Source organism: Rutidosis leptorrhynchoides, chromosome 11, assembly GCF_046630445.1.
Source record: "Rutidosis leptorrhynchoides isolate AG116_Rl617_1_P2 chromosome 11, CSIRO_AGI_Rlap_v1, whole genome shotgun sequence".
NCBI classification, from domain to species: Eukaryota; Viridiplantae; Streptophyta; class Magnoliopsida; order Asterales; family Asteraceae; genus Rutidosis; species Rutidosis leptorrhynchoides.
In genome coordinates, this window is record NC_092343.1 from 41,886,914 (window position 1) to 41,906,837 (window position 19,924).

The 19,924-nt window shown below is 35.2% G+C and overlaps 1 protein-coding gene across 1 annotated transcript; it reads left to right on the forward strand.

Moving 5' to 3' along the window:
* Window positions 1-215: 215 nt before the first annotated feature.
* On the forward strand, window positions 216-18,472 carry LOC139874489 (uncharacterized). Its single transcript, XM_071861915.1, has 8 exons — window positions 216-1,239; window positions 1,891-1,965; window positions 2,870-3,793; window positions 4,772-5,674; window positions 6,064-6,163; window positions 6,370-6,755; window positions 17,818-18,045; window positions 18,368-18,472. Exons 1-8 carry the CDS (start codon window positions 289-291, stop codon window positions 18,470-18,472), a joined length of 3,672 nt encoding a protein of 1,223 aa, XP_071718016.1. The 5' UTR covers window positions 216-288.
* Window positions 18,473-19,924: the final 1,452 nt, after the last annotated feature.

The window sequence follows — 19,924 nt, forward strand, 5'->3', positions numbered from 1 at the left end:
CAGCTCCACACCCTCCGTTATCTCTTTGTTTCCCCTTATATTTATATTTCTATCCATATTTTTTTTTTTTTTTAAAGGCAAGCTTGCATCAGTCCGGACCGAAGCCAGTCATCATTTGCACACACACACGCGCTTTCGGGCAGGAAACCCGAACCACACTTTGAGGATCCGACCATTTAACCATCCCGAGGGGCAGGCGGGCCGGATCTCAGTATCTTATTTTTCTCCTTTGATTATTGTAAACCTTTTATTTGAGCTTCTCAAATTTCACTTAATTATTAACAAAATATGGAAGCTACAATCACAGAACTTGCTCACTTACGAGTACCACTTGAAAAGATAGTAGAAGCAACCAACAACTTTTCTGATAAAAATATCACTGGACTAGGTGAGTTTGGAAAAGTTTACAAAGGGAAACTCGATCATAAAGGAAAAATGATTAAAATTGTTGCTCGAAGGTTAGATCCTAAGAATAGGCGTGGAGACGTCGAGTTCTGGAATGAGGTTTCTACTCTTTATACGTTATCTATTTTGCCAGTGCCACAATGTGATTATACAGTCGAGTTGATCGGGTTTTGTGATGAAAAAGGCGAGAAGATCGTCATAAACCGCCATTATCCCAAGGGAAGTCTCGCACCTTATATAAGCAACCCGTTGACCCTCAACTTTAATCAAAGATTGGATATCGCTATGAATGTTTGTTGGGCAGCATACATTATTCATAAAGGGACACATATGAGTCCAGGTGTATATGGTAGTGTTCCGCATGGTGATTATATCATACACCGTAATATTAATAGCTCCACAATTTTATTAGACAGAGAATGGAACCCAAGGTTATCTGGATTTGAATATTCCATCAAACATTCAGAAGAACGGAGGAACCAAGTTTTGAATTATGGAGCGGTTGGCACAAAAGCGTATATAGACCCTGCCATTGAAAAGTATGGAGGTGTTAATTATAAGTCAGATATCTACTCAATTGGTGTCGTTTTATTTGAATTGTTGTGTGGTAGGAAAGCATTAGAAGAAAATAAGTTGCTAGCTCCACTTGCTAAAATTAATTATGAAAAGGGAACATTGAAGGATATAATTCATCCTGATTTATTGAGTCAAATGAAACAGGAATCATTCGAACTCTTTTCAAAAGCAGCATATTGTTGCTTAAAAGATGATCCAACACTACGTCCACCCTCTGAAGATATTTTTTATCTACTTCAGGAAGCAAAGAATGCACAAGTAAGACGATCCTTTTGTTATTGGGTATTTCAAGTTAACACATTTAACGACACATTGTGTTTTTTAAGTGATAACCATAGCCCTTACATCAATGGTTAAGTTTTATAAATTAATAAATATTTCCAAAATAAAACTTAGTATCTCAATGCATAACTATTGAATTTAAATATGAAAACTACATTACAATAAGAAAAATTATCATTTTGTAATAAATGTTTAATCATTGTCCTAAGGGCTATGGTTATCATTGTCCCTCTTCATTTTCATAGATTTACATGTCAATTGTGTACTCCTTATCTCGTATTTAATTTAAGGATTTTGTTAAAAACAACCCAATACACTTTAAACGGTTGTACATAACAGTTACTTATTAATTTAGTGGTGATGGTTACATGAATGTATAACTGTTTAAAACGCATTAACAACAACCCTTAAAGGTGTAAGACTGTCGTTAACTAAATTCTTAATTCTAAACTAGATTTATTGATTCTGAAAGTAATATATTCTGAAAATATAAACGTTTATTTAGCATGTTACACATAAAATTTAAAGCTAGTTTAAAATGTAAGAGATTCTTTCCATACTTCATGTTTCGTTTCTACTTGTAATTATCTGCAATGAATAGCGTCTTATTTCACCAAATTAATGTAGATAAAGAAGGATGAGATGCAGGAGAAACCTATATTTGAGAGTTTATTAAACATATCGTCACCTGATATCTGGAAGGTAATTACTAATTACCTACTTATTTTACGTTTATGCTTGATTAAAGGTCATTATAGACATTTCTAGTAACTGGGTTATCCTACCAACTTTAGTTGCGGATTTTATAAATTTTTTTACTTTAAAATAGCTCATATAAATATTATCTTTCTCACGTGTAATAATTTACAACAATATTATCATCATCTACTAATTCGCTCTAAACTTATCAATATATCGTCTAACACAATTCACACAGCCACAATAAGTCTGATACAAGGTAAATAAGTAAATAACACATAACAATTGCACACTACACACACATATAGAGAGATACAGGATTATTATGTAGTACTCCGTAATTGAAGGACAACGCCATTATTTGAGAGAGATACCGTTTACTTTAGTTTGTTTAGTTTGGTTATAGCTAGTTGTTGGTTTCCTTTGATTCGGATGTACTGTTGATTTTCGGACCGTTATATCATTGTTTTGAATTAAAATGAAAAATAGAAACAATTTAACGAAAAAACATTTCAGTTACAATCTATATTATTAGGGAATGGCTAACTTATGCCCTAAGGGCATAAGATAAGAATCATTAATCACACTTAAAGCTTTCTAAATATAATATAATATGCATTTAATGAACTCTTTAATTTCCATATATGTAATATGTAATCATATTATCTCATGCCCTAGGGCATGACTTAGAAAATCCCATATTATTAAATCAAAAAATAAGTTTTACTTAAATATCCTTTTGATTTACAAAATAATCTTTTTTTAATATTTACAAAATAATCTTTTAAGATTGAAAAAATTAATGGTCCAAATTGATTCTCGGAGTTTCGGTTTTAAGTTTTCGATTGAACATGCCCCTTAAAAGTATAAATTGTAAATTTCTTTCCCTCTCTTTGCAATCCTACAGGTAAAGCAGTGGGAACATTGGAGGATTGAACTGACACATATTTATTCACCTCCACCTTCGCCTCTTAAGGACTATGCACGGTCCTATACGCATCCCCAACATGTAACATTTAAACAAGAAATTGAATATTACGATAAAGAACATATTTCTTTGGTCGAACAAAAGAATAAAGAAGAACTACCCAAGAAACGACAAATTGTGTCAGCCAAATTGGTTGTATATGAAGAAAATGTGATCCTTAGTGAACTAGACATACTTGACTGTTGTAGGCATCCGAACATACAATCTTTTCTTGGATTTTATCATAATGGTGATAAGATGATGCTTTTTTATGAGTATATTTCTGATAAATGCCTTGATGATATTGTAATGGATGTTGATCTTACATGGGAGAGACGTTTAAAAATATGCATTGATGTTGCACACGGATTAGATTATCTTCATAATGGGATGAAGGGCGAAAAAATGATACTTAAAGTTGACTTAAGTTGTTCAAAGATTGAGTTGGATGATAGTTTCAGGGCAAAGATTGTTGGATTTGAAAACTCGATAATCATCCGTTTAGGTCAAAACCAGGAAAATGTCAAGACTCATAAACTAAAGAGAGAATCAGATGTATTTAATTTTGGGGTACTTATGTATCAAATCCTATGTAACATGCCTACTTATAGAGCAGAGGACTATCCTCAAGGGTTGGCAAATTCTGTGCGACGATATATTAGCGATGGCATGTTAATGAAGATGTTACATCAGGGAATTAAGGAAGAAAACTATGGGAACAAATTATTTCTAAAAAAAGGGCCCTACAAAGATTCTTTGAGTTTATTCATAGATACTGCATGCAGGTGTTTGGGAGAATTGAAGAATGAGGGTCTAGATATCAAAGTTATCATCAAGGAACTTGAGAAAGCATTATCTTTTCATGTAAGTCAATATTTTAAAACAATATTAGTACGCCATGGATCCTCTTCCATTTCCTTTATCCTAATTCCTACATGACATCCTTCAATTTTGATTATATATAAGTGTTGGTCTCTAATAATCGTAAGAAATATTTTTAGAGAAGCAATGTTGATTGAAAAAAAAAAAAAATCTTAATTACCAGTACCACTAAAAGGTGTATATGATCATATAAAACTGATATTAAAAATAAAACTTATAAGAACTGTGTCGTCTAACTTCATTCACGGCTTTGACCGCGAATCAAACTAGCCAATACACCAACAACCAAGGAACGGGAGTGGGTGGTCCCTAGGAACGGAGAAAGGAAGTACTATATGATCATATAAAACTGATATTAAAAATAAAACTTTAACAGTTTTTAACTACTTATCCTAAATTTTTATATAATGAGAATTCTGTTATCTCGTGTGTTGCGATGAGATAAGTAGTTTTTTTTTTTTTTTTTTTTGAACGGCGGTGAGATAAGTAGTTATGAGCTTAAATTTTGAAATTTTATTATTTTGAACTGAATATAAAAAGAATTTGTAAACTGTATATATGAGATTTTCATACAACATTAAATAATGGGTTTTGTTTGAGTTGCTATTTAAATGTAATTTATTTAAAGAATAAAACATGATAATTAATTTGACTGGTGATCTATAAAACAGATTTGGAAGATTCAAAAATACATCGTAATTCTTAGTTGTAATAATGCATAAACCATGCAATTGTAGTACTGTATACATGTTCAATGCGAAATAGTTACAAAAGTTATATGTGAGTATGATTGAAGAAGATATTACACTTCACTTACTACAGGAACACACACTTGGTAAATTACCTACAAAAGCCAGGGAGGAATTATCAACTTTCTATCTACTTTTGACAAATTACCCGTAAATGTTAGTGCTAATGGATTATCATTATCGGGATAAATTAGTCTCTTTTAATTTACAGGAAAATCACAAGGACCCGTTGAGAATGTCATTTAATGACATTAAATTGGCCACACATGATTTTGATCCCGCAAATTGCATTGGAGTAGGAGGTTTTGGGCGAGTCTACAAAGGAAAACTTGCACATACAAATGTTAATGGACATTCTACCATTGTTGTAAAGAAGCTAGATAAAAGTCAAGGCCAAGGGGAGAAACAATATTACATTGAGCTTGAAATTCTTTGCGCATATAATCATGAAAATATTATTGGTCTTATTGGATATAGCGATGAAACTAATGAAAAACTTATTGTGTACGAGTATGCTTCGAATGGGAGTCTCGACACACATTTAAAAAGTTCTATTCTTACATGGAGAAACAGACTTAAAATATGCATAGATGTTGCAACAGGTCTGAACTTCCTTCATGAAGGTATTCAAGGACAAGGGGTGGTGATACATAGGGATATTAAAACTGCTAATATCCTATTGTTTAATGATTGGAAAGCGAAAGTTGGTGATTTTGGACTTTGTTTAAGAAGTACAATGAATGAGAAATCAAAGTTCGTCATTGATCAACCTTGTGGCACAATGGACTACGTGGACCCAAGCTACTCAAAGTCGGGTATTTTAACGGTAAAATCTGATGTTTATTCATTTGGTGTGGCTTTGTTTGAGATATTATCCGGTAGAGTAGTGCATAAACTGCCCAAACAAGGAAAATCACTACTCAGTTTCTTGAAACACAAGATTGAAAGCAAGAAACAAAATGAGGTAGTTCTTGAAGCTATAAGTAAAGAAATCATGCCAAGATCATTGACTACATTCTTAGACATTGTGTATCAGTGTTTAAGTGAAGATAGAGAAAATGGGCCAACAATGAGAGTAGTTTTAACAGAACTGAAGAAAGCATTGGAGTTTCAGGTAAGTTATCATATCCTTACATATCATTTGAAGTTGACTTGTACAAATGTTTTATGACCAAAACTATAATATTTATTTATTATATGCTAAAAAAGTATGGAACCAATTGACATAAAATACACTAAAGTAAGAATGTTCAGAATCTTAAGAAGTAATAAAACAATTAGAATCATATATTACATCACCTAACTAAAATGACAATCACTAACAATATAATCTAGAAAAACAGCCATACTCATGAAAAATATTAAATTTTATGGCTGTTATAAACTAGGTTTGACTTATATAAGAACGAAGCTTTTATTAGTTAAATGTTTTGTACAGCAATTATTTTTAATAGAATCAGAGGCAATGTGCAATAGTAACATCTTCACACGGATTTAATGTAGGACGAGAAAAATGAAGAGGATGATAAGGACGCAGAAAAGATGTGCGAGAAAGATCATCTGTATGAGAATGGTGAAAACACGATACACCTTTTGGTGTTCTGTATATTGATTATATAGAAGATTTACAAGAATACCTAACTGAGCTGTTGTTTGTACGCATAGTAAGGGTTATCCCCTATTTGTTAGCTAGTTAGGTATTCTTGTAAATCTTCTATATAATCAATATACAGAACACCAAAAGGTGTATCGTGTTTTCACCATTCTCATATGGTACTTGAGTAAAACGAATAATTCGCTATATTAAAGGGACCTTATCTTATGGCCTCTCCTTTTCTCATGCTAATGCTCCTAATATTCTCGGTTACTCTGACGCGGATTGGGCTCGGTGCATTGAAACCCGACGGTCAACTTATGGCTACTCAGTTTTTCTAGGTGGCAATCTAGTCTCTTGGAGTGCTAAGAAGCAACCAACTGTTTCTCGTTCTAGCTGTGAGTCTGAATACCGAGCAATGGCTAATACTGCTTCCGAAATCATGTGGCTTACTCACTTGCTTCGCGAATTACATGTCTTGTCTGCTGGTCGTCCTACGCTTTTATGTGACAATCGCAGTGCACTTTTCCTGAGTCAAAACCCAGTATCTCATAAACGAGCTAAACACATCGATATCGACTATCATTTTGTCCGTGAATTGGTACTTTCAGGGAAGCTGGTCACAAAATATGTCTCGACTCATCAACAACTAGCTGACATTTTTATGAAGAATCTTCCGCGACCACTGTTTGAAGAATTTCGTTACAAGCTTCGTGTTCGACCTCCTCCGACTCACTTGAGGGGGGGGGGGGGGGGGGGGTAATGAGATAAATACATAATATGACTTAGTAATACTAGTGTACCACTATTTCCTGTAACTGAGCTGTTGTTTGTACGCATAGTAAGGGTTATCCCCTATTTGTTAGCTAGTTAGGTATTCTTGTAAATCTTCTATATAATCAATATACAGAACACCAAAAGGTGTATCGTGTTTTCACCATTCTCATAATCTGGAAAGGTATGTACGTCCTTTAGGTTGATTATGGTAAATAAAGCATATCCTATCAAATCAATGTCTTAGTGATATTTGGATAAGCTATCAACTTTGAAGTTGTAAGTTCAAGTCTTTTGTGCACTATTTTTAAATATTCGCGGATTTCATGATATGAGTCATCAGTGTGTGTAACGACCCGTCAAAATCGCTATTGACGCGGCACGTTAATCATTGATTCCACAGTGAGGTTTTGACCTCTATATGATACGTTTTGATAAAATATTGCATTCATTAAAATAAGTGACTTTCTAAACATAGAAAGTCATAAACATGTGGGCGAGTGCTTAGGTATAAGCAAAACCCCGAAATACATAAGTCTTTAATTTACAGGTTGACATCACAGTCCAATTATTTATTACACAACGCAGTTTTATTTTGAATGCAATAAACTTTGTACAAAGCATGAGAGACTCCATGCAGGCAACAAGCACATCACAGCGGAAGCATTCTAAGGACCTGAGAATAAAACATGCTAAAAAGTCAACACGAATGTTGGTGAGTTATAGGTTTAATTGCTCGAGTCATAAACATATATAAAGATAGACCACAAGGTTTCATCAAAAGTTTATCAATAGATTCTACGTAACAGAGCACCCTGGTAATTAAACTTAACGCTATAGTGATAATTACCCCATTCGTTTTAATACACGCAAACCAACGTGTCTTAAACTCAAATAACATACGTCCGTTAAAAGGCTAGCGCTCTAGCTCGGACGGGGATGTCAAGCCCTATGGATCCATATACAATTATTCGCGCCCACCAGTCCATATCCTATGTACTGGCAGCTACTAGTTACCAAAGCTAAGGGATTTTCGGTTTAACTCAGTGTAGAATTTTGTATGTACTTGTGTCTTATTGCGTTTAAAATAAATTGCATGTATTCTCAGCCCAAAAATATTTAAAGTATTTAAAAAGGGATCTATAACTCACAGTTCAATATTGCGATTCAATATTGTAGGCAAATTGCGTAGACGTAATGATGGTAGACGACTGTATGGTTGGTCTTGGATTCAAGAACAATACCCCGAACAATACCCAGTATTTCCTTATTTTAAAACGGTTTGAAACCCGAATTAAAAATACCCTCGAATATACTTTATTATTATTAAACTTAAAATTAAAATTATAATTATAATTTTACGTACATAAATTTTTATGATATATTTCGTCGAGCAAAACTGACCTTTTATAGTACTTTTCGATTTACTGTAGCTCATGCGATCGCATGAGTTTTCAGTGTTTTTGCCATGCGATCGCATGGCCGCCTTTTCTGTTTCTGTTTGCTAGTTCGTCGACATCAAATAGTGTTTTACTGTAGCAAATAGTGGTACTGTAGCAAATAGTGTTTTACTGTAGCAAATAGTGTTTACTGTAGCAAAGTAATTTTTACTGTAGGAAAGTCGTTTTTACTTGTACATATATATATACATACATATAATTGTTCATGAATCGTCGAGAGTAGTCAAAGGTAATTGTATATATGTAACAGTTCTAAAATTTTGAGACTCAATCTAACAGACTTTGTTTAACGTGTTAAAATAATAAATCGTATAGAGAATTGGTTTAAATAAGTCAAAAATTTTCGGGTCATCACAGTACCTCCCCGTTAAAGAAAATTTCGTCCCGAAATTTTGAGTAGTACCTGTTTCATGAGCGATATCAGTGAACAAATGTGGATACTTTTGCTTCATTTGATCTTCACGTTCCCAAGTAAACTCGGGTCCTCGTCTTGCGTTCCAACGAACCCTAACTATCGGTATTTTGCTTTGTTTTAATTGTTTGACCTCACGGTCCATGATTTCAACAGGTTCTTCGATAAAATGGAGTTTATCATTGATTCGTATTTCATCAAGAGGAATTACGACATCCTCTTCAGCTAAACATTTCTTCAAATTTGACACGTGAAATGTGTTGTGAACACTACTAAGTTCTTGCGGTAGCTTTAATCGATAAGCAACTGTTCCAATTCTTTCGGTGATTTCAAAGGGTCCTACGTACCTAGGACTTAGCTTTCCTCGTTTACCGAATCGTACAACGCCTTTCCAGGGTGACACTTTCAACATGACTTTGTCGCCCACTTGAAATTCTAGCGGTTTTCTTCTTACATCAGCATAACTCTTTTGGCGACTCATGGCCGTTTTCAATCGCTGTTGTATTTGAATGATCTTTTCGGTGGTTTCATGAATAATTTCTGGTCCAGTAAGTTGTCTTTCTCCTACTTCACTCCAACATATAGGAGATCTGCACTTTCTACCGTAAAGTGCTTCAAATGGCGCTGCGTTGATGCTCGTATGATAGCTGTTATTGTATGAAAATTCTGCCAACGGTAAGTGTCGATCCCAACTGGTTCCAAAGTCAATCACGCATGCCCGTAACATGTCTTCCAATGTTTGTATTGTTCTTTCACTTTGACCATCTGTCTGTGGGTGATAAGCGGTGCTCATATCTAATCGAGTTCCCAATGCTTTTTGTAATGACTGCCAGAAACGTGATGTGAATCGGGTGTCGCGATCAGATATGATAGAGATGGGTACACCATGCCTGGAAACTACTTCCTTCAAATATAGGCGTGCTAATTTCTCCATACTGTCTGTCTCCTTTATTGGTAGAAAGTGAGCTGATTTAGTTAGACGATCAACTATCACCCAAATAGTATCATGACTACTTGCAGTCCTTGGCAATTTCGTAATGAAATCCATGGTTATTCTTTCCCATTTCCACTGCGGAATTTCTGGTTGTTGCAGTAATCCTGACGGCTTTTGGTGCTCAGCTTTGACCTTTGCACACGTTAAACATTTGCTTACATAAGTAGCAATTTCTGTTTTCATATTAGGCCACCAATAAAACTTCTTGAGATCGTGGTACATTTTTCCGTTTCCTGGGTGAATTGAGTACCTCGTTTTGTGTGCTTCATCCAGTACTAGTTGCCTTAGGTTACCATGTTTTGGTACCCATATCCTACCAGCAAAATACAGGGTTCCATCGGCTTTTTCTTCAAGTTGTTTTTCTAACCCTTTGCTTATTTCGCCTTTTCTGTTTTCTTCTTTTAAAGCCTCTAACTGTGCTGCTTGAATTTGCTTTGTGAGATCAGTACGAATTGTAATATTCAAAGCTCGGACCCTAAGAGGTTTTACTCTTTCTTTTCGACTTAGGGCATCAGCTACAACATTAGCCTTTCCGGGGTGGTAACGGATTTCACAATCGTAATCGTTTAACAACTCTACCCAGCGACGTTGCCTCATATTGAGTTGTTTTTGATCAAAAATATGCTGAAGACTCTTATGGTCGGTGTACACTGTACACTTGGTGCCATATAGATAGTGTCTCCATATTTTGAGTGCAAAAACTACTGCTCCAAGTTCTAAATCGTGCGTCGTATAGTTCTTTTCATGAATTTTTAGTTGTCGTGAGGCATATGCGATGACTTTTGTGCGTTGCATTAATACACATCCTAAACCTTGGCGTGAAGCATCACAATAGATCACGAAATCATCATTTCCTTCCGGTAATGACAAAATGGGTGCAGACGTTAACTTCTTCTTTAATAACTGGAATGAGGATTCCTGTTCTGTGGACCAATCATACTTCTTTCCCTTTTGAGTCAATGCAGTTAAGGGTTTGGCGATTCTAGAGAAATCTTGAATGAATCTTCGGTAGTAACCAGCAAGACCTAAGAATTGGCGAATTTGTGTTGGAGTCTTCGGGGTTTCCCATTTACTAATGGCTTCGATCTTGGCGGGGTCAACTTTAATTCCATGTTTACTGACAACATGGCCCAAAAATTGTACTTCTTGTAACCAGAAATCACACTTCGAAAATTTTGCGTACAATTCTTCTTTCTTGAGTATCTCTAGTACCAGTCTTAAGTGTTGCTCATGTTCTTCCTTGTTCTTCGAGTAAATCAATATGTCGTCGATAAAAACAATGACAAATTTGTCTAAATACGGTCTACAGATGCGATTCATTAGATCCATGAATACTGCTGGAGCATTAGTTAATCCAAAAGGCATGACTAGAAACTCATAGTGACCGTAACGGGTTCTGAACGCGGTTTTAGGAACATCTTCTTCCTTCACTCACAGTTGATGATATCCGGAGCGTAGATCAATCTTAGAATAAACACTTGATCCTTGCAATTGATCAAACAAATCATCAATCCTCGGTAATGGGTACCGATTCTTGATCGTTAATTTGTTTAATTCTCTGTAATCTATGCACATTCTCATAGATCCATCCTTCTTCTTGACGAACAGAATAGGAGCACCCCAAGGTGAAAAACTAGGACGAATAAATCCACGGTCCGATAATTCTTGCAACTGGTCTTGTAATTCTTGCATTTCTGAAGGTGCAAGTCTATATGGAGATCGGGCTACAGGTGTAGCTCCTGGTATGAGATCAATCTGGAATTCTACACATCTGAGTGGAGGTAGCCCCGGTAATTCTTTTGGAAATACTCCGGGATATTCTCTTACAACTGGCATGTCATCAATGCTTCTTTCTTCAGTATCGATCTTCTTTACGTGTGCCAGAATAGCATAACAACCTTTTCTTATAAGTTTCTGGGCCTTCATGCAGCTGATAAAGTTCAGTTTTGAGTTGTTCTTCTCCCCATAAATCATTAATGACGTTTCATCCTTACGAGGGATGCGGATTGCTTTCTCAGCGCAAACAACTTCCGCTCTTGTTTTGGACATCCAGTCCATGCCAACAATTACATCAAAACTTCCTAATTCTACGGGTATCAAATCAATTTTGAAGGTTTCACCAGCGAGATTCATTTCGCAACCATGGCAAATTTTATCGGCTTTTATCAGTTTACCATTAGCTAATTCAATAGTATATTTATCGTCTAGAGGTAATGATGCACATTTTAGTTTAAAACTAAAGTCTTTACACATATAACTTCTATCAGCACCCGTATCAAACATAATAGAAGCTAGTTGATTATTAACGGTAAACGTACCCGTGACAAGATTAGGATCCTCACGTGCTTTACTGGCACTAACATTAAATGCCCTCCCACGTGCGGGTTCTTTGTTCTTCTCCTTATCAGGGCATTGATTTATAAAGTGACCAGACTTCCCGCATCCATAACATTTCTTGACATCGGTCGATTTTGTCTTTACTTCAGAAATGGTGGCATAACAATCTTTCGCCACATGTCCTTTCTTGTTGCACTTATCACAGACCACTTGGCAATAGCCTGCATGATGTGTGTAACACCTTTTGCAGAACGGATGAGGTCCCTTATAGTTTGGACTTGCAGTTGCCCCATCTTGTTTACCTTTAAAAGTTTCTTGTTTCTTCAGGTGAGTACTTTTGCCCTTATAGTCTTCCCATTTCCTCTTTCCTTCAGTTGTCTTGACTTCGGTAATTGGTGCCTTAATCGAACTCTCTGTGATCTGGTCCATGAGTTGGTGTGCCATTGTCATGGCTTCCTGCATCGTATTTGGTTTGGACGATGTAACATTTCCTTTGATATTGATCGATAAACCGTCAATATACATTTCTATCTTTCGCTTCTCGTTTGGCACCAATTCGGGACACAACAAGGCTAGTTCCATGAAACGCTTTTCATAGTTATTGAGATTCGCGCCGATAACCTTCAGATTACGTAACTCAGATTCCATTTTTCTGATCTCGTTTCGAGGACAGTACTCCTCGATTAGCATCTTTTTCAGTTCTTCCCAAGAGATATCATATGCCGTATCTATTCCTTCTGCTTTAGCATAATTGTTCCACCAAGTAAGTGCACCATCTTGCAACGTGCACGAAGCATACTTTGACTTGTCTCCGTTCGCACAATTACTGATTTTGAAAACGGACTCCATCTTTTCAAACCATCGGGTTAGACCGACTGGTCCCTCGATTCCACTAAACGTCTGTGGTTTGCATCCTTGAAAAGTTTTGTATGAGCATCCGTTTCGTGAGTTTGTGTTTACGGCTGCTGCTTTGGCTGCTGCTTCGGCTGTTGCTTTTGCTGCCTCGGCTGCAGCAATTCTTTCATTCACACGTTTCTCGACTAGTTGCTCAAACTCAGCATCCGACATTTGAGACATGTTTCTTCAATAAACACAACAGATATAATTTAATCATATAGAATATTATAGGTAAAATGAGTTGTCAATAATTAATCGTAGCATATTAATAATATGAACCGATTATTATAAAAGCTTTTTCTTCTTATTAGCATTTTATAATTATTTCTAGGGTATTACCTACCCGTTAAGTTTATACATAATAGCTAGTACAAGGAATTAACTACTAAAATCCTAATAATATTCCACTATGAAAAATTATAGCGAGTTACTACATTATTATGTAATAATAATAATAAGAAGTAGTAATAATACAAATAATCATTCCATGCATTTATTATTAATAAACCAAAATAATACAATACCATACAATACTGATATTTTACATATGCTTATTTTACATAACAAGATAGAGTAGCACACATAAGCAATAAAATAGCGCATGGAAGATTTATGGTTGCGAGGTCGTTCATTCAGAACTATCAGAAACTTCTTCCCATTTGGTTCTCTCTGCCAATTGTTTGTGTGCACATGGTCCGACAGACATTCTGGCAGTGTATTTTATTTTTAGTTGGGGTTTTGAGGTACCCGTTACCTCAGTGGGTTTTATACAATAAGGGTGGTTACGGATCGAATGGTCCTGTTCTTTTTTAATAACTAAGGACATTTTATTATTGTGGTTGTTTTTATTATCTATTGCAAGTTGGAATTTCTCCTTAGTGATCTCTTTTATTTCATTAGTGAAATCCTCCTCCTTACTGATCTCGTCTGATGACGAACTGTCTGAGTCATGTGTAGGAGAATATGACGACGAACTGCAAGAATATGTACCGGTGGTCATGAACCGAAATCTGCCAGGCGTAATCGGCACAACCCGCCCGTCGGCGGTATATCTGGACCAATGTCCATATTTGTTTAAAAATGGACGATCCTCTTTTACTCCAGGGATCATGGGTCCATGCCAACGATACTGTGGCTCCGGAAAACTAAAGCTGGGTGGAGCTGGAACCTCCTCTGGGTTTACCGGGAGTTGAGATTCCCCTGCTAACACAATTTCTTCTTTAATAGGTATTTGAACGCCCTTTTCAGTTGTGGATAGAATAGATTCAGTGTCCGATTCCGAGTCGTACAAAATGATAGGATTAGAAGAAGTCATCTATCACATAATTGAAACAACAATTACGTTAGCATATAAATATATTACATATAATGTTTTTGACCAAATGATAAGCAAAAATCAGTAAAAACAAATATGGTCATAGTCCAGACTCACTAATGCATCCTAACAATTACCAGTTAAACACACTAATGTAATTTCTGGTTCCCTATGACCTCAAGCTCGGATACCAACTGTAACGACCCGTCAAAATCGCTATTGACGCGGCACGTTAATCATTGATTCCACAGTGAGGTTTTGACCTCTATATGATACGTTTTGATAAAATATTGCATTCATTAAAATAAGTGACTTTCTAAACATAGAAAGTCATAAACATGTGGGCGAGTGCTTAGGTATAAGCAAAACCCCGAAATACATAAGTCTTTAATTTACAGGTTGACATCACAGTCCAATTATTTATTACACAACGCAGTTTTATTTTGAATGCAATAAACTTTGTACAAAGCATGAGAGACTCCATGCAGGCAACAAGCACATCACAGCGGAAGCATTCTAAGGACCTGAGAATAAAACATGCTAAAAAGTCAACACGAATGTTGGTGAGTTATAGGTTTAATTGCTCGAGTCATAAACATATATAAAGATAGACCACAAGGTTTCATCAAAAGTTTATCAATAGATTCTACGTAACAGAGCACCCTGGTAATTAAACTTAACGCTATAGTGATAATTACCCCATTCGTTTTAATACACGCAAACCAACGTGTCTTAAACTCAAATAACATACGTCCGTTAAAAGGCTAGCGCTCTAGCTCGGACGGGGATGTCAAGCCCTATGGATCCATATACAATTATTCGCGCCCACCAGTCCATATCCTATGTACTGGCAGCTACTAGTTACCAAAGCTAAGGGATTTTCGGTTTAACTCAGTGTAGAATTTTGTATGTACTTGTGTCTTATTGCGTTTAAAATAAATTGCATGTATTCTCAGCCCAAAAATATTTAAAGTATTTAAAAAGGGATCTATAACTCACAGTTCAATATTGCGATTCAATATTGTAGGCAAATTGCGTAGACGTAATGATGGTAGACGACTGTATGGTTGGTCTTGGATTCAAGAACAATACCCCGAACAATACCCAGTATTTCCTTATTTTAAAACGGTTTGAAACCCGAATTAAAAATACCCTCGAATATACTTTATTATTATTAAACTTAAAATTAAAATTATAATTATAATTTTACGTACATAAATTTTTATGATATATTTCGTCGAGCAAAACTGACCTTTTATAGTACTTTTCGATTTACTGTAGCTCATGCGATCGCATGAGTTTTCAGTGTTTTTGCCATGCGATCGCATGGCCGCCTTTTCTGTTTCTGTTTGCTAGTTCGTCGACATCAAATAGTGTTTTACTGTAGCAAATAGTGGTACTGTAGCAAATAGTGTTTTACTGTAGCAAATAGTGTTTACTGTAGCAAAGTAATTTTTACTGTAGGAAAGTCGTTTTTACTTGTACATATATATATACATACATATAATTGTTCATGAATCGTCGAGAGTAGTCAAAGGTAATTGTATATATGTAACAGTTCTAAAATTTTGAGACTCAATCTAACAGACTTTGTTTAACGTGTTAAAATAATAAATCGTATAGAGAATTGGTTTAAATAAGTCAAAAATTTTCGGGTCATCACAGTGTGTGTGTGTCTTTGCCTATAAAAAAGTTAAGAATTATTCTAGCTAATAATTAATGTGTGCTTGAGACATTATCTATATATGACTTCTTCATACTATACGTATGTGATATTGAGTTTTGTTGTTGTTGTTATTAAGACATTATCCTCGAGTTTTTATTAATTTAATTACATTTTTTTTTTTACGAAAAACAACAACATATATAAAGAAGCCCAAAACGTACAAAGAGAGCCGAAAGCCCAACGAACCAACAACAACAAACAAAACCAATCTAAAACGAACACAACTACAACAAGAAAGCAAAACAACTAAGCCCGACAACAATGTAGACAAACAAACACACTCAACACACAACCTAAATAACCTATACTACCAACATGAACAATCGGAGCACCAAATCTATAATTGATGAGACCATTTGTAATGGTGGTTCGTGTTGTGGGTTTGTGTTGTGCACTTTTTGCACTTTTTGGATGACTAGGACGTGTTGTGTTGTTGAGTGGAGTAGTGGTAGTGTTGTGAGTTGGTGTTGTGTTAGTGGAATGCTGATGTGACATTTAATTTTGTGTTTTTCTGTTTTATTTAATTGTTTTATTTTATTTTTATTATTAAAAATAAAATTAAATATTTGTTATAAAATTAAAAAGACATAAAATTAATAACATTAAATAAAAAAAGTACATAATTAAAAATCCAAAATAAAAAAATACATAAATTAAATACTTAATATAAAAAGATGAAATAACATAAAGTGAATCTAGGCATTCGGGTTATCGTCGATGTTTAAGTTGTCTTTCATCTGTTTACGGACCAATTTTTCGAGATTTTGAAGACGCGTCACATCTTCAGGTTCTTCCATTTGAGCCGATGATCTCCCCAACACATCAATTTGTGTGAGCTCGGTTTGCATAGTGCAAAATTGCTTGAAACTGTCGATCGAACTTGTCTTTTCTTTTGCCACAATACCCCATTAGTCCATAAACTCTTCCGTCCTCGACGTACTCGAACTTTTACCACGAGATGACGCTCCTGCGTCCGACGAAGCCAACTGTTTTTGGGCTTTCTTTGCTCTATCACGTCCCATTGGACGTTGCATCGGAATGTCCCCAAACAATTCGGCCTCATCAAAGTCTTGACTGAGCCTTATCGGGTCTCCTTGAGTTTCAGCAACACCCGTAGTATCCACATGATAATCATCTTGATGCTGAGCTCTAGCACTTGGATCATTTGGCACGATCCACTTCGGATGTTGTATCAATAAAAAAAAGGCATCCTTGTTACCAAAAGTCTTCCCGTATGTATTAAAATAAGATTGCACCGCAGATTTGTAAACGTCTTCATCATTCGCTCCACTACGCCAATTATCTTTAATATCCTTATAAACTGGCAAAAATTACGTACATGACTTGTTTAAATCTCGCCACTTTGAAGATAACGAATCTTCGTTTCGTACCCATCCAAACTCGTCATTATTAAACTTCTCCATTGCCGTGCCCCAAAAACTTTGGCCCTTTTGTGATCTCCCAACAATAGGATTTTCCGAAGTATCACAAAAACATTTCGCTAGCCACAAAAGCTCTTTTTGCGATCACCCTCTTGCATTCTTTTTACTTGGTTCTTCTCCCGCTTTCCCTATAAATATTTAACATACTACATTAACATATATAATATATAATAAATTATATATATAATAAATACTAAATATATATATTTACAGTAGGTATAAAATATATAAATATATATAAATATAAATAATAAATATAAACAATAAGTTATATACCTTTTTTCTTTTTTTCGTGTTTGCGAGTAGCCCGAGGTTCTTGCACTTTTTGCGATTCTTGCGATTGGGTTTGAGAAGTCGCTTGTTGGGTTTGAAAATTTTGTTGTGGTTGGTTTTGGAACAATTGTTGTTGTTGGCTTTGAAACAATTGTTGTGATTGGTTTTGGAACATTTGTTGATTTTGCATCATTTGTTGGTGTTGAAAAAATGGCCATTGTTGTTGTTGTTCATGAGTTAACGGCAACACGATTTGTTGTGGTTGGTTTAACCCAAATAAATTTCTATGACGGATGCAAATTGTTGTGGACTTGGTGTTTGAAGAGGTCGGTTTAACCCGGGACTATTAGGAGTCCCGAACACCAAAAGATTTGATTACGGACGGGTACTTGAAAGTGGTGTATCGTAATCATCAACGTTTTCGTTTCGTGAATTGTTTGGAGTGTTAGCCATTTTTTTGTAAATAGAGATGAAATTGTGAGTGTTTGAGGTAAAGAGTTGAATATTGTGTGTGTTTTTGGTGAGTAAAATGGCGATATAAATATAAGTAAATTTTTTTTTTTTTTTGTTTTATTCAAATCAGCCTCCAACGGTTGAATTTTTTTCAACCATTTACAGCCCCCGCGTGTCCCCAACGTACGTTTCCCAACCCGTTGTAGTCTCCCAAACGCCTCGAAAACGAGACTAGCCAACGCTGCAATACTTGATGTGCTCGGCGTTTTTGGTATGCCAGCTCGGCTACAACGGGGTTGTAGCCACCCCGTTACAACTGCTCTGAGTGTCGGCCCACATCTAAATCTAAATAAAGCATATTTGAAAACAATAAGCATTTATATTAAGTTGTTAACTGCAAATCTAGAGGGCTAAAATTGAACTAGCTCTCTCACGATAGTATGCACCAAAAAATTTGAGTCTGACACAAATTGTTTTGTATCGTTTTATACGCAGGATGAGGATAAGATTGTTGGAAGCTTTGACGAGCCCAACACACCCACTACAGAGGATCTAGACTATACTAGACTCACTACACCAACACTTTGACGTTGATTAGCCTTTAATTTTATAAATCCTTAGTGCACAATAATACTTAGGCGACAGTGTCGACCATATATCGTTCAGGCGGTATAACCGACCATATATCACTTAGGCGGCAGAGCCGACCATATAATAAAAATAACACAAGTGCACTAAGAACTTAAACACAAACTAAGGCTTAATCGGGAAACTTAACAAAGAACACTTTTATTAATACAAAATGTAATTACAATATTAATCACTCACCACACTTTCTTTCTACTCGCTACTTGTAAGCGTTCTTTCTCTAACTCACTCTTTTCTCACTTCTTCACAACTCTCACACCTTACAAATGAAATCTCCCCCCATATTTATACTACTCCATGTAACATTCTAGAACCTAGATATTTCCATGGATATATAAATATCTAGATATTTCTACAACCTACAAATATCTAGATTTTTCTTTTACATTTCAATTTCTAGATTTTTCTCTCATATTCTAATATCTAGATATTTTCTTATACATATTAATATCAAGATATTTTACCCATATACATTTACTAATTCCATATTATTCTAAATTTGCATTGTATTTTAACAAAGATAATGGAAGCTTAAACTCAAAGACCACTAGGAAAAAGGATCCTGGCCAGTCTCAGTTTTTATTTTTTATTTTTGAATTATTTTTCTCATTTGAAAAATATTTAATTCGGTTTGTAAACATTGTTTTACCCTTTTGTTTATGTATAAAAAAAATATTCAACTCTCTGTCATACTTGTATATTTACCTCCTTATATCCCATTGGTTATTGTTGTTTTTATTGTAATTATTATTCAGTTTTTCAATGAATCTTTATGAGAAGCCGAATGTGATTATAAATAACTCCTTTTTTATTGGATTATTGCAAGTTAAACCTCTTTATTTTAGTTGTGTTTCTCATAAATATGTTAAGTTTGCTGATGCATAGTTATGTTAACATAACTAATTAGTTAAGTACATCATATTTTCTATACAGATAGGTTGAACATGATGCACATGAGGTATTTGATGAAATGTCACATGAATGTTTTAAAAAAATTTGGTTAGCAGGATAGGTTGAAATGATGAATTACACTTCGTAT